Source organism: Falco rusticolus, chromosome 7 (assembly GCF_015220075.1).
Source record: "Falco rusticolus isolate bFalRus1 chromosome 7, bFalRus1.pri, whole genome shotgun sequence".
NCBI classification, from domain to species: domain Eukaryota; kingdom Metazoa; phylum Chordata; class Aves; order Falconiformes; family Falconidae; genus Falco; species Falco rusticolus.
The window spans coordinates 19316145-19332361 of NC_051193.1; the positions used below are offsets into that span (position 1 = coordinate 19316145).

General features: G+C 44.7%; 1 protein-coding gene across 1 annotated transcript in view; it reads right to left on the bottom strand.

Annotated features, from left to right (window-relative positions):
- MYO1E (myosin IE) overlaps nt 1-15975 on the bottom strand; it is a 92687-nt gene extending 76712 nt beyond the window's left edge. The window contains exon 1 of the mRNA XM_037395290.1: nt 15855-15975. Coding sequence (XP_037251187.1) covers nt 15855-15857 — 3 coding nt within the window. The 5' untranslated portion in view covers nt 15858-15975. The remainder of the gene's footprint in view (nt 1-15854) is intronic.
- Between the last annotated feature and the right edge of the window lie 242 nt (nt 15976-16217).

The following is a 16217-nucleotide window of genomic DNA, read 5'->3' on the forward strand; positions in this document are numbered from 1 at the left end:
ATTTGCAGAAACACATATCTACAAGACTGTGTGCGCTAGAATGCCTCGTCTAGTTCAGTTTTAAAATATGTAGATGAATAACCCACTTTACGGTTGCCTATTAAACCTTTAAGTTTTATATGTAACACCATAAACATCTCATTCTATCATTTCAGATGTCTATGGATTTCACTTCAATTTAGTGAAAAACTGTTAGGTTTTGACATTAACATTTCCTCACATTGCTGTAGCATTTACAAGTAGTTGTAGACCAGAAGTAAAATTAGGCAAAGAGTACACAGTCCACAGCCACATCACCTCCTGCTTCTAACGCTACTGAGTATAGTGGTGCTGTTCTAAGGGGTGGCCATCTACCCCCACCCAGGTCACTTTGGGCTGTATGCCAGCCTGTATGGGATTCAAAGTACGTGATGGAGAAGGGGGTAAAGGCACAAGGCATGGAATGAGTTAACCATTTCAGCAAGGGAGGTGGGATTTGAAGCTGTAAGGTGATGTAGGTTTGCCATTCACACTCCCACTCTCAAAGCTCCTGCCAATGCCATTACATGCTTTGGCTTATCTGAAGTATATTAACCGAGAAAAGCTTGTTTTCTACCAGGCTCCTTTAACAAGCACGGTTCTATGTATCATCTAGTGAAGCAATAGTGGAAAAATACATCACACATCAGGCATGTGATCTTTAACCACCCCAGTGCTCCTCCGCCTGTGCCTTTTTCCTTCCCCCACAAAACGTTCATCTGAGCAACCATATGAAGAACTACACAGTGCAGGTAAGCATGCTTCACCCAGTTAATGAAAGCACCTCTTAACATCTGTAGATTCAAGAATTAAGCTATTAGATATGCAGATGTGCTTCTGCACACGCCTTGTGCAATGTCCGACTGCCAGAATTATTTTGTTCCCACTGGCACACGGTAAGAAAGCACAGGAGGCAGCCTGCAGCTGTCTTGCTCCGCAGTTTGCTCCTGTCAAATCTCAGTGTTGAAGAAGGGTTGATTGACAGCGTTTGCATCTGAGTGCACCGGGCTGTCTTAGAGACCTGGGCTTTGCAAGACCAGCAATGTAGTCATCCATGAGTCAGCAATGGCTCACTGATTCAGCAGCAGGGCTATCGAAAGGGACAAAATCTTTCAAATCAAGTGTCAAAGAGGTTTCAGTTATTTGTAGTGATTAAAGGTGCCATGGCACATTGTGCCAGAATAGTTTTTTCTACACTGGAGTCCAGTTCTAAAGTAGCTGTACTGCTTTTAGGTAGTGTTGACAGCAGCTTAGAAAAAATAACCTGCATATTAAATCATACAGTAATAGCTAGCATGACAGAAGGGCTTTCCTGTGTGTTTTAACACATACTTGTGATCTGTGGCATACAGGCAGTATCTATCACCAATTATTCCACAGATACCCATTAGAGATTTATGCCTAGTGGTGTTTTGCCAATTCAGTGCTAATGCACAAACTGAGTAGCGTATGTAGTTTACTGCATTCTTAAAAATTCTCCAACACCCTGTAGCAGTAAGGAGTATTCTGAAGATAATGAATTTTTAGCCTACTGTTAAAGTCACGTTTCATATACAGAAATGTAAGCAATAACATGACTTATTCCTATAACCACCTTTATGAAAGGACATAACACTTGTACATCTATTTTCATCTCCATCACCTTATTGCAGAGTACAAAATAGAACTTCTTTGCCTTTATACAACACGTTGCATTGCAAGTTTCTCTTCAGTACGTGCTACCATATAAATCTGCAGTTTAAAAGGGATCAGAAAAATGTTCTAATGTTTACACACACCATTTAAGAACAGTTGTCTGGGCAAGGTTAAACTTATTTATAACCATAACTTATATATCACATTACATACCATTACAGATGACATCTAAGGGACAAACACACACAAAAAAACCCCTCACACTGGAAGACTAACAAAGCAGAGCATGCCCTTTAGGATTTGCAGCTGAAGACAGAGGACATCTGTAAAGGTTTGCTGAAAGTTCAGGATGTAGAAGACAACTGCAGAAGCCAAGAGGTAAGACCACAGAGTTGGGCAAAGTATTTCAAAGTCACACAGCTGATCAATGGAAATGAGGACAAGGACAGGTTTCCTGTACAAGGTTAGAAATCAGAGATGTTAGACTGAACTAATTTCATCAGCAATACTGAAGGCTTATAAACAGATGGAAAGAGTACTAAAGGTAGAACTGAAAGAGTAGAATTTCCCATTGAAACTGGAAGCAGCCTGCCTGGATCAGACTAGGCTCCCACCACCTTGCCAACCTGGACCATCCCACCACTCCCTCAGATTTATTCCCCTTATTCTTTTTTCCATTTGAGAAAGCAGCATCTGTGACTCAGCCTATTGCGGACCAAGTCATACTTCCATCACAGAGGGCATGATGTAGTTTGGATACATTTTCTGTCAAAACCAGTTGAGCATTCCTCACACACTATAGATTATTTAGGCTCCTAGGAGAGCTCCACAACACAGAGACCGTGGCAGCTGTTAGGAGTATACCCCTCATATATATTTCCCAGTAATTCCTTATTAAAATAGCACCAGAACAAGACAACATTCACAGACAGAGTCATCACAGAGGCTCTGCATAGCTTTGGTACTTCAGTGAGGTTCTCACACACTGTCACACCAGAGACTGGAAGACAGGAAAAAGAATAAAGGGGTAAATAGTATGTTTTATTACAGCTAAAAAACCCACAGAACAACATAAAAGCACTCCTCCACCTGCCACTTCTAATACTTAGATGTCCTGACTTGCCCCAACTTAAAAAAAATTTCAAAAAATTGAGTAGGTTTACTTCTTGACTATATTCCCCTTGACTATATAAAATACCAAGAACAAAAATAAATTATTAGGCATCTCATTGAGATATCATGGGGGAGGGAAAAAAAAAAAAAAGGGTTCATTTAAATGAGGCAGACTTATACTCACTGCAAGAGTTTCAATTGGTCAAGAACAATTGCAAAACAAGCCCTAAAAGGACATATTTAGCTACAGAACTTAAAAAACATTCTTCATTGTTCACTATATCCTGTTACCAGCTTGAACATAATTTTAGCTACTGAATTGGTGCTTTTTTGTTTTGGCAATCAGATGATAGTAACTTCCCCTTTGTTTTTTCTTTTCCTGTTTGTACACCTGCACTCTCCAGGAGCAAACAGCAACAGGATTAGTATTTTATAGTTAGCCTACTACTCTCCATCTGTAAAGAGCAGAAGACAAAATACTTTAAGCTGGGGGTGGGGTGGGGGTGTTTAGCCAGGATGGACCAGAAGACACAAAAAAGCCCACAATCAACCGACCTTGACTTCTAACTTTAAGATCTAATTGTAGTCCCCAGGTAAAATAATTTTGAAATAAAAATGGATATTCTTCCAAAACACTGCCTGCTTCAGATGTAAAATTCACAACTGCAGCCACCTCACAACTACAGGCAGTCAACATCCCAATTACTGACTCAGCACTTATTTTGAAGTGCAGGCTAGGAGGAACTCCCCAAAGTCTTCAGTCCGTTCTAGAACGGCAGTTACCACTGGTATTTCTGATTTGAAAAAAAGACTCTTTTTTCTCATACTAAGTTAGGAGCTTTTTAACTGTTCTTGAGTATCTGAGATCCAGCACAAACCACCACAGGCAGGTTACAACGGAACTGATGGGAGCAGTTCAGCCTGCTTTGTCCTTGCAATCCCAGGCTAGGGTCCAGCCGCACTCAGCACAAAGAAAAATCCTACTATATAGTAGAAGGACAAGATTGCTAACTGCTTGTTCAATTTTAAATGTATTCCAGTCTGAGAAAAGACCCATGTATTGGACAAGTCAAGCGAAAAAATTACCTAATGGCCTCAGGTGCAAAAATGCCTCAGCCTGTATCATTAAGAAATTATCCAAACAAAAGAAACCCTGATTTCAGTAGGTGAACGCTCTCGAGGTGTGTCAGACTAAATAGCTATTCATGACTAATTCATTAATTGTGGTAACAACATGCCTCTCCATTACATCCAAACTACTACCTTCAGAACAGATTCATCAGAACATCCTCAGTGACGGCAAAAGATTATGAGGCATCTGCCCATATGCTTAAGGGTACAGGCTGTACTGTCAGTGCAGCCCAAATAAACTTGCTTCAGCACCTGTCATCTTTCACACCGTCAAGGCTGTTTGCAGAATAAACAGCTCTTAAATTTCTTTCCACAAAGGAAACTTTCAGGACTGGGAAAAAAGTTGTTTAAGTCTTATAAACTTAGCCTATGTCATTGAAACAGGTATTTAGGATTTTGTATTGCATTATGCTCTTCTGGCTGGGTTTCATGCATTCCTTTCTTATCCAGAATTGGAAGCTTTGAGCTCTGTCAAGACTGTATCCATAATGGTTCAATTTTGGGCAGTCTGATCCATGCAGCTAAACTTTATATTTAGTCTGACTGCAATTCTTAAGAACAAGAAGAGGTCAAGCTCAGGACTTTTAACTGAAGATCAAAATCTGCTGTCACAGAATTGCTTTGTATTTTTATTGGTGAATTGCACGGGAGCAGGTAAGCCAGCTATTTCAGCAGGGAGTAAATTTTTAGTGATTACAATGCTTTTCTGAAGTACACTGTATTTGCTTCCTTCAAAAAGCCTTTATTAGTGACTGTTTAAGAAAGCAGGTTTAGGGTTTGGAACACAAGCCCATCCAAGTACAGGTCTCAAGAAAAAAAAAAACCAAACATCAAGGAGCAAGCTAGGAGGTGCCACTGACATTCTTTCCTCTTCCACTATCAGCAATTAAAGGCTGAGTGTTCATTTCACTGGAAGTACTTTGTAGCCTCCACTAATTCCAGTTCTTAGTAGTGGTGCATTATAAATTAAGATGTATAGACAAATGGAAGTTCTGCTGTAGAATGACTTGTAACTATGTAAAGACAAGCTTTTATTATTAGTTGCAGGCCCACTTACCTTAACCCACCCCGTTAGTGCCACCCAACTGCTTAACATCACTGCAACTCCACGTAGAAAACTGCACTGTACACAGCTACAAAGAAAATAGAACCAATGTGACCCTGCCAAGATTAAACCATGGTTTGAGGCAGGTCAGATTGTCCAGAAACACCCTACCACCCCCCTCAGTGAGGAAGAATGTTCATTTTCATGGTCTAGACCACCACCAAACATGGGAGCAAGCAGCCGCTGTTCCGCTCCCCCTCAAGTGTTCCTAGAATGAACCAAGAATAAAAACACAAAGTAAACTACAGGAAGAAACCACGGCTGGTCATGAACTTACTCTGCACATCGACATTGGGTCTCTGTGGACTGGGTGTGCTGGTATGTCAGGCATTAGGAGCCCTGGAACCAGAATTCCTATTTATCACCAGAAAAGCTTTAAAGAACAGCACTCATGGGAACAGCTTCCAGACCGACTGAGCAGTCAGCTGGGTAACGGACACTAGAACTGGAAAACCAAGTATGCGTTTCAGTTAACAATTGCACCATCTACGTGAAATAATTAATCCGTTCTCTGCTGCTGTGGGCTGCTCAAGTTTAACCAACTTGTAGCCTCACGTGAGGCTTGCACACTTCATTAGTTATTCCTGAGACTGAGGCCAAGGTCCGTGGAGGCTGGAGCACATTCTGTGCAGAATACACACCTGTGTCTCTGAAGGCAGCTTTAAGCTAGTACAGATCAGTCTCCATTACTGTATGTACCTTTTTAAACAACAGAACCCATTTCAGTTGTATCAAAAGTTTCATTAACCACAGAGCATCACACATGCTGATTTAACTGTTATTTCAAGCAAATATCAAACCAGGCAAATTCTTATTTTCTTCAGTACACCAGGTCTAGTCCTTCACTGCCATGCAGGTATAAATTATTATATAGTGTCCACAACTGTCACTCTTGCCTTACAGCAAATACCTAAGCTGCTGAAGAAGCCAGACTTGGTTGCTAGAAACAGGTATTCAACACAGATCTCAAGTTCCACATATTGGGTACGCAGGCACCTCCAGTCCTCCTCCACTTGGTTAGGCACGCTCCTCATACAACTCGCTTCGCTGAAGACCTGTCCCTACCCCCTCACCTGAAAACAATCGTGCCTTGAACACTGTGGTTGCAACCCAACACTGACATAACACAAGTAAGAAAAAGTAAAATAGCAAAAGCAGCGGCCTCTCCTGCAATGAGGTCATTCCCCTTCCCACCCACCCCAACCCTGCTTTAAACACAACTCAAGTTTTTGCTCATTAAAGGCCAAATCTCAAATCAGACCTCTGTAGACATCAGCAGTGGCACAACAGGACCTCTGTTTGCTACCAGCAACATTCAAGTTCACCTTTTTCCCCTGTGTAAAGCCTAATTCATCTTTAAAAACCCCGTAACTGATAGCATAGCCTGCATAAGTTGCTCCAACTCCAAGAGCAAAGCCTGTTTGCCAACACCTGTTCCTACGGCCGAGGATCACCACCCAACAGGACGTGGGTCCTTACAGGGGTCCGTAAGGTGTCTCCTGCAGGGACTCTGCCTTCCACCGCTGCCCAGCGGGATGTGACACTGGCCATCAAACGTGAGCCCTGAGGGGCCTGCAGAGTCACATCACTTAGCTGGGAGAAAAATGTCCCTCCTGACACACACACAGAGTGTGCTAGCGCGACCCCTTACTAACGCAGCTAGCAAATGTGGGCTTTAAGCGTCCGTAATTAGGAACTCCCGGCTACAGGAAGAGATGCTTTGCAAAGCCAACAGCCGCTGCAGAGCAATAAACGGCTAACAGTTCAGATACGCTTCAGGAGAGATCTACACACGTTGCCACAGAGGTCTCCACAGGTTTCAGCTACTGCCCTTCCACTGGGGCCAGGTGATTCCAACAAAGTCACCTTACCCAGGCTGTTCAGGTCTTGCAGGTTACACAACGAACAGCCAGGATACCCTCAAAACATCCAAATTGCCCTACCCTGAGAAGTTATTTTTACTTTTCCACTGCAAAGACCAGAATATTTTTGTAGGAATCTTTGGTTTGCCGAATCTAGCAATTAACAACCAATATAGTAGCTCCCAGCGTATATTTAAAGTTGAGGGGAAGCACTGAAAAGGTTTTGGAGGCTACCAACAACTACGCATCAGGTCCTGAAACACAACTGTGCATACGGAACAGGTTTTAACTGAAACAAACTAAATCTAGTCTGAAGTAATTCTGTTCTTATTGGGACTATTGCATTTTAATTGGTGAAGTCAAGTACTTGTTTTCATGGATTAAAGCAGTTCAGAATTCTGGAACTAATCAAGTTACACCAAGAACAGTGTCAGCAGGATGTTACATGGTATAGAGCTATACGTAAAAAAATACTTTGTAATCTATCAGTTTTCCACAGCACCCAAATTTTTAATTCAAATTACAGTAGGAAAGGTATCAGAAGTTTCCTGACAAAGGTACGGTTGTCACTCTAACTTGCTTCCATAAAACTGTACTAATTCTGACAAAAAATCAACAAAAAATTACAGAATTAAATATGACCACAAGTCCATACAATGATGGACTCCTGTGACTCATTAGTCTTTTACCCCTAGATGGTCACATCCTGTGACTAGTTCGTTCAAACACATGATCTATATTTAGATAACAATTTCTAAGTGCCAATAGCAAGATAGCAGAAACAATTATGCAAAATCCCTGTTTCACTGGCTTTACCAGAAGATACTGTAGAATTATTTATTAACTCAAACTATGCAGACAGCTAGTGTTCAGAAAGCAAGGATGGGTGGTTTTGCAGCTTTATATCCTTTCTGCAATTAATCTCTCCAAATTTGAAATCCCTCAATTTAAGTATCTGTGCTAGAAGTATGACTGGTTTTCAAGTACTGTTACACTTTTGCATGTTTCCCTTTAAGTACATAGTGATTACAGTTGGGGGTGCTGTACAGGAAAACAGATTCTTTCAAGATTGATAAACAGACAAATCAAGTTCTTCCCAAACACTGAAACAAAAACCAAATACTCCAACTCAAAAAGTACGCACATGCTTTTGAGTACCACAAAATGACCTTTAAGATCGGGTTTAATGAAAGCACTCCTTCAATATGCCTCAAGAACACAGCTTGCACTTGGCAAATGAAGTATTTTCCAGTTCAGATACTAAGACATCTGCAATAAAAGTCAAAAACCTGAACAATCAAAAGTGCATGCCCGAACCACCACAACAGCTCAAAGCCCAACACCTAACATCATACTAGTGCTGTACACATATACATCTTAACAATACCTAGACAAACTTTGGTCCTTGGAATCTTCCAACTAACTCCCCAGACCAGTATTATTTTCATAACAAACAAGCTGTCAGAGTGTACAGGAGTCAAAACCCGAAGGACTTCAAAATATGTTTCAAATTATATTTGAAATATAATTCAAATATACAAGTACAAAATTCACAATACATTTGTAATCAACATCTTCCTTTACAAAGTTGGGATTAGCATAGGGTTAAGAGTTACTGCAAAAACAACTTTGGAAGCACTTAGGCATTTGTGCAGACTTGTACCCTTCAAGGGGGGGGTGGGGGGGGGGGGGGGGGGGGGGGTGGGGAGACAAACAAAACAAGATGAGACAATCCTGACTACTACTTGGCACTGCGAATGTATTACTGACAAAAGGTCCCAACCTGCCATCTTTCCATATTTCTGCTATTATCAATAACAACTCAAAGCACAGGAAAAGACATAAATCGCTGCAAAAAGACAACAGCATGCACTGGTAAACTGTCTAGAATTTAAAGCCTCACAAACGTTGTGGAATGTCAGATTGAAAACAGAAGACCAACCCATGGGCAGGATCAAACATCTGGCAGCATGCTATTTCATAAGACACAAGCATGAAAGATTTTAAATCTTTCTGTGTATTAAGGACATTTGACATGTTTTCTGAAGGCCATACAGGCTGCACTGTTCAGACCCTGAATATGACTTCAGCAGTTAAATTAGACAAGGCTGACCGAGAATGGTTACAGACTCAGGCTCAGCTGACGAAGGTGATTCGTGGAGTGGTTGTGAGCTGGCAAGGGAAAAAAAAACTCACTTCCTGCACAGGGACAAGTGCAGCTAGTCCTGTCTGAGGGATGCCAACAAAACCCTCTCATTTAAACTTCAGATTGCTGAACAAAGCATCAAAATAGCTTCTAGAAGCACATGCTTTTGCATAAACCCTTTTGTTCCCCCCCCCCTTTTTTTTTTTATGAAATAGGCTAAAGAGAGATCTATCATCATATCATCCCAAGAGCATAAAGCCCTTGCCTTCTGCACTGCTCCCCCGACAGCCAGAAGTGGCTTTCACCCAGACACTTCTGGCAGCTGCAGAAGGCTCACCCAGATGCAGAGAGCCCAGCACCGGACCCATTCTATAGTCCCTTTTAACTTCTAGAACAGCACTGACCAGGAAGCACGCTGCAGATCTGCTAATGTCTGGCTTTAACTGTAAAGTTCACACTTAGTTGCTGAACTTAGCAAGTAATGTTAGTAGGTAATTCTTCATACTTAAGAGCACCTCCTAAGTATGCTTCCCAATGAGCATCGCTCTCTGACTCATGCCTCAATATCAACACCGCTTTCCTTGTCAGCTCTCTCATAGGCTTTGTTTGAAAAAGTATTTCAATTAAAAAAAAAATCAATTCAGATTTTTTTTTGTAGAAATACACTTTATAAATAAAATCCACCGACAGTTTTAAGCCAATTAAATGCTGCTGTGGCTTTGGAGAAAGATCTTGATCATGCCCACCCTCCTAGGCTACTTATATTAAATAATCTTGAGCTTAGATGCACTTGCTGTTGTACAAGCAGTCAAATTCTGAATCTGTTTAGCCATTTACACATTCCTGCAAAGCATATTTATTAAAAATAGGCAGAAAATACCTGTAAGGTTCAGTGTGTGGAAATGCTTTAGACAAAGAAACCTTTTCCTAACGCGGAGCACTGCCAGGAGATGACTGCACACCAGTTTTAGAGCAGTGAGGGGCAGGAGAAGGGGAGGAAATGAGTAGGTGAATAGGAAACACAGAAGATGAGGATGAATCAGCAGATGAGCGATAGCCTGTACTTCCTGGGCAGGACAGTGATGGCATCTCAGGAACGTGGGGAAGGGAGCAGGAGACGAGGAAGCCTGAATTGCGCCAGGAAGGTCTGACCGAAATACAGCTCCTCACACCCAAGCTCGGAGGCTAGGATTGCACAAGAGTCCTAACCATTAGGTGAGGTGGCTGTCTAAACAACTGGGCACAGTAAGAGACAGCTCTCGGTTCAGATCTGAAGATAGGGAGAACGATCTTGTTTACTTTCTGCCATGTTTCTATGATATTTGTCACTATTTTTTCGCTCCACGTAGTAGAACTAGGTACGAGCCCAGACAACATCAACAGCTAAGAGAGTCTTCTGGTACATTGGTTTCAAACATTAGCAAGCGGCCATACACCGTAATACTACTCCCCCCATACCAGCCAGTAAAAAAAAAAAAAAAAAAAACAGACCCTTCCACAGGAGTAACAGGAACACTGGCCATCTGTAGTGGCTAGCTTCACCCAGCAAGGCTCCTCGGCTGACACTAATATCGCAAGGAAATTATGACCTCCAGCAGATGAGAAAATGTGTAAGAGACAGTTATATGATTTTCCCCAAAAGGTCAGCATTTCCCGCTGATGTGAGCTTTTGTTGCTCATACTTGAGGCGAGACTTTAGATTGTACAAAGTGGCTTCATTCAAAAAATTAAAATAGTGCAAGCCAACCCTTTCTTGCCAAAGCCTACACTGGGAATCTCTGTGTTTGCAGAGGGACCTGAACTGTTTTCCAAATCTTTATTTTTGTAAACAGGACACACGTATACATGTGCTCTTCCAGTTCTGAGAACTGCTTTTTTGATTTTACTCCTTTTAGGTCTTGCACGGTTAACTCCCAGCACAAAACCTGTTTTTACTTAGGCTGCAAAACCCCCCCAGCGTAGCTCTTAATGCCTTCAGTAGCCACACACCATTTGACCTAGAATCAGCTTCCTAAAACGGCAGACTGAAGTATTGCATTACAACAGCATTTTAGGAAATTGCAAAGGAAAGCAGACCAATCGGTCATTTATAAGCCGTGTATTGTGGCAACAACCAGAACCCGAGGGTAAGCAAAAAACGAACAACTTTCTGGCCAGCCCCAGACCAGTACCTGCCAGCAGAAGCACAGCTATCCACGTGAGAACTCTTCGTGCCACCGCAGCAAGCGCACCCCTAGGGTCACCCAGGGTCCCTGGCAGAGCAAGCGTAAGAGCTAGGAGGTTAGTAGGAAAGGTGACCTCTTACTTTTTTGCTCCCTTCCTCATCAGATGCAGCAGCTAAAACTAATTAGGCTGTATTGATATAAAGGATTCTTCTGTAGCTCTGAAGATGTTTATTTCCATGTTCTCTACACATTAGTAATACGCCTACTGTATTAAAAGGCATTAGAACACACAGGCATTTCTGACTCCCTGAAACTGGGAATAGAGAAGTAAAACCCCTTTATTCTTTGATATAACTTGGATGGAGCAGCGTATGACCATTTAGACCAATGTCACTTTCCCCCCTCCCCTAAAACTGGGAAGAGATCAAACTGGTATTTATGAAGGAAAAATATTTCAAGTTATTACAAAAGGAGCCAAGAAGACTTCTCTGAAGAGATGTACAACGCCTTAGTGTTTCAAGCAAGGAAGCATACTTTCCATGTTAAGTTGAGACTATTACTAAGATTTTGCTGAGAACTCAGCAAAAGCTTGACAACATTTCACTGGCTGGCTATCACAAAGGCTCTAAAAGGCTTGGTTTAACTTCCCACATGGCACGTACACAGCAATGCTTTAAAACAAGGCACTAAGACTGGGGCAAGTTATCCCTTCAAATTAAGAGAAAGTGGCTGCAGACAGTTTAGTTAAACTACTACCGGCATTGTCACCCCATTTCCTTCACAACAAGCTAGTTATGTATGGAGAGGGCGGAAAAAAAAGCAATTCTGGAAGGCAAAAGATATTATGAGAAAAATACCTAAGATGGTACATACATACACCATCAGGTTCTGTTTTCAGCTGCAAAAGCTGCATTTGGGCAACATCCTGCATACGTTAGCATTTTCTGAAAATGTGCTCTAACATACACAACACATCCACAAACCATTCTAGAGGTCTAAATCGGAAAGAAACAGAGACAAGCACGCACGCAACGTAAACCTAAACAAAACACATCGAGTATGAATCATTAGCTTTACTATTGAACATGCTACTGTTTTATTATACTTTATGTTTCAGCCAGACAGAAACACCATACAGCTGGAAGATTTTTCCGTTAATGCACCTCTAGCCATAATGCGAAGCACATGCCGTTACCCTCTCCACTATTACACATTTGGCAGAGAGCAAGGCTGAGCTTACGCTACTGTCTGCAGCACCAGGCAAACGCACCCTTCAAAATCACAATCATCTATGTATTGCTTGTGACTTCCTTGCAGGTAAAAAAAACCCTCAGATACAAGGTCCCATCTCACATCACGCATTAGCTTTCCTGGACCAAACCAGACAGCTAGCAAGTCCTTTCAGGCCAATTGAGTCATCTTCATTTTTGCAGACTTTCACAGGCAATACATGTAAACAAGACATCCCCAGCATCCTACTGGATTGGGCTATAAATATCTGGCTTCTACTGATGTCAAGCTATGTTGACCTGCTATAAAATGATTCCTTTTAAGAACCAACCTTCCGTCTTTGTTGAAAAGGTAGAAAGAGGAAGACACCAAATGCACCCCGGTAAAAATGCACATACTGACCACAGTGCTACAGAAAAGCGCTTAGCACTGAAGTGTTGGTTAAAGGCAACATATGAACGCCTTTTTTTTTTTTTTTAAACATAAGTGAATCAGACAACCCTGGCTTGCTCGACAATTTTTGAGTTAATCCAGATACTGCTAAACCTGCTTGCTCTTGCAGCCTTCCTTTCACACTCTCCCCAGCAAAGTGGTACAAAACTTCAGCAGAAGTAATCCAGAACACATCATGCAAAAGCAGGCAAAGTTGATCACTGATGGGTTGTTGTTGGGGTATTTAATTGGGTTTGTGTTTTGTTCAGGTTTTTCTTGTTTGGTTTTTTTAAAGTGTGGTAGCAGTTTATGCCTTAGAAACAGTATTATGCTTGTTGATTAATGTTTTATCCATAAGAGGGAAAGCCAGCTGAGAGTACTCAGGGGAACAACCTTTCCCTGAAGGCTACAAAGCTACTTAAGTGAAAGGTTCAAGATGATGTTGTCGCCTTAATGTGACAAGATTACTTTTGTCACCTGATACAGATACTCTATCCAACTCCAGATAAGATCCCCCAATGCACCTCCATGAACTACCTCTGAAGGTCCAAACTCACAGTATAAAAGCAAAAGTTGCTTAGAGTTCACCTGACCTTACTTCAACCAAGTTTCAGCTTAGTTGCACTGAGGGGTTTCCTGAACATCAAGGATCCAGCCCTTCACTGGAGCAGGACTAGTTTGCACTAACAAAATACACATTTTTGAAGACTTGTAAATTGCAGCTAAGCTATTCCAGGCTCTAGTTCATTTTTAATTCAAAAAATTTCAAGAGGAAAATGTCAACAGTTGCCACCTGTTCCTTAGAGCTGTCAGCTTTAATGCAGTTTTGCCCCACTGTTGCTCATTCCCACCTTGTACTGTAGCACAGAGCCATGAAGCAGCTCCCTCTGAAACCTATTCGCATGTGTGTGGATCTCCTCCTGAAACCACACTGTTAACTGGCTGTAGACATCCATCTGGATTAAAAATAAACCAGCAAAAAAGTGCACACGTATCGCCAGGTTGCACAGCACTGCACCACCTTGCCAGCAGACCCGAGGGGGGCAATGCACCAAGGCACAAAGGCTAGGAACATGTTTACACCAGCATCACCTTTGTTTGCTCTGCTGCACCGGGCTGCCCCAGAAGCACGAAACAACTACAACCCATGTCAGCAGTAACGCAGCTCCCCGCGCTGCAGGCCCTGTCAGAACATGAAAAGGTCACTCTAAGGTCTATGGAGACAATGTGGCAGAAAAGACTTAATTTAGACAACACAAAGCACTCCTGTGACATTTTGCTTCCTCCTCCCCCCCCCCCCCCGAAATCAAAGTTGTCAAGACAAAAATAAAGGAAATAACATGAGCTTTTTTATACAGCACAGAGAATGAGTATAACATTTCAGGATATTAACAGCATGATTCATGTTTGTAAGCAGTCATTGTAAGTCCTGCCAGGCAATCCCTCTGCCAACTTCCTAAGCTACAAAATACTACCTCCTAATAATTACCAAACAATTGTTTGGGCATAGTCCTTTGAAAAAGCAGTACTTTTAAAAACAATCTTTTCCGGTTTTGTTGTAATCACCACTTATGGACAATCTTAAAAAAAAAAATGCAGTTCACGTTAGCTTGGGGTCTCACAGCAAAGAGATTAATTCAAGACTATTTCAGTATCGAATTAAAAGCTGGAGCGTAACTGCCTGAGCAGTTCCCTGAAAGGGGCATACTTGTGGAAGAAACTGGTTCTCCTACTTTGATCAAGTAAAACTCATTGAGTACGTTATGAGTTACATGTGTTCGCAAGAACTGTATCTTGATTAAAACCTTTTATTAAAAGGGAATTAACAGATCCAGAGGTCCACAACGGATCGACTAGCAGACCCACAGACCCCACAGTGTTACTAACAGGCAGAATCGCTGAAGGACCCGCACCAAGGTGCTCCAGCCCCATTTCGCATCCCGCAGCCCAGGCAGGGAGTGCCACCTCATCCCCGCCAGGACGTGGCTGTGCCAAGTGCCTGTGACCCAGCACCGGCGAGCAAAGGTTGGGGCTGAAGAGCTGATGGGCACCACCTGGCTGCACAGCCACCTCCCAGGGAACGCAGGGACCTGCCTCACCCACAGCAGCACTGTGGTGGTGTCACTGTCCCCACCCGTGACAGAAACGTTAGCTTCCCGACCTTTATCGAAGGCAAGGACCGTGCTCAGCACCAGCGTATCCATGCACGGGGACACTGGCCGCAGCAAGCCAAGGCGCAGGGAGCCTGGCAGCAGCACCAGGAGCGAGGGGCCCGAGCCAGCGCCCTGCCTAAGCGGGCACAGCGCCACGCGCACCGGCACCGGGCTGGCCAGCCCCGGACACAACGGGAGCTAAGCCCTAGCAGGAGTAAAGCCGATGTTCTCCAAGCGTCTCAACTCTCAGATCTTCACTATCCTGCTTTTACCCAAGTCACCCATTAGGCAGCGTTCTGAGGTTACGGACTTTAACCTGGTTTATTACCACCTGGGACTGTTCGCCGAGTTCTCGTGTAACAGGCAGCCGTGACCGCCACCTGGATGGCTTCAGCTGAGAGCTGTTATCAATCATCCGGCGCCAATCGGTAACGACAAACGCGGCTCAGCGGCTGGACCCCAGCTGCCCCCAGCCCGGCACCGGCCGCTTGTGCCGGCACCGCGTGTCCCCGCCCGCCGCGGCAGTGCCCGGGCCGGGAGCCGCCGAGGGGCCGCGTCACCTGTTGTTCGGCGCCGCCGCCGCGTTACCTCCCCGCGGGGCTCCCCCCGCCCGGGGCCGCCGGCGCACGGAGCCTCCTCAGGCTGGCGGGAGGCGGGCGGACTGGCACCGCACCGCCGGCCCTGCCGCTGCCCCGGCCCCAGCCCCGCGACGGGACGGGCGGCCCCGCTGCCCCGGGACGCGGCTGAGGAGCGCGGCCCGCCCTGCCCCGGCGGCGGCACCTCCGCGGGTCCGGCAGCACCCGGCACGGCACGGCCCCGCTCACCGCCGGCCCCCCCAGCCCCCCGGCCGAGCCCCGCGCCTACCATCGCGGCCACCGCTGCCCGCCGCTCCGCCAGACGCGCCGGCGCCCCGGGACGGGCGGGCGGGACGGGGGGGAGGGGGGGAGGCAGGGCGCGAGCCCGCCCTCCCGCGCGCGCAGCTGGCCGCCGGGGCGGGGCGCGAGGCGCAGGCAGCCCCGCGGGGGCGGGGCGGGCCGCGAGCGCGGGGCCCCGCGCCGGCGGGGGAAGGATAAAGGAGCGCGGCGAAGGCGCGAGCTGCCCCGTACCGGCCGCGCGGGCGATGTGTCCATAAATGGAGCGAACTCGCCGCGGCGCAGCCAATCGCCGCGTGCAGCCGGGACGTCATTCCCTGAGGGAATCCCGGCGCCGCCTCGCGCTCCGGTCCGG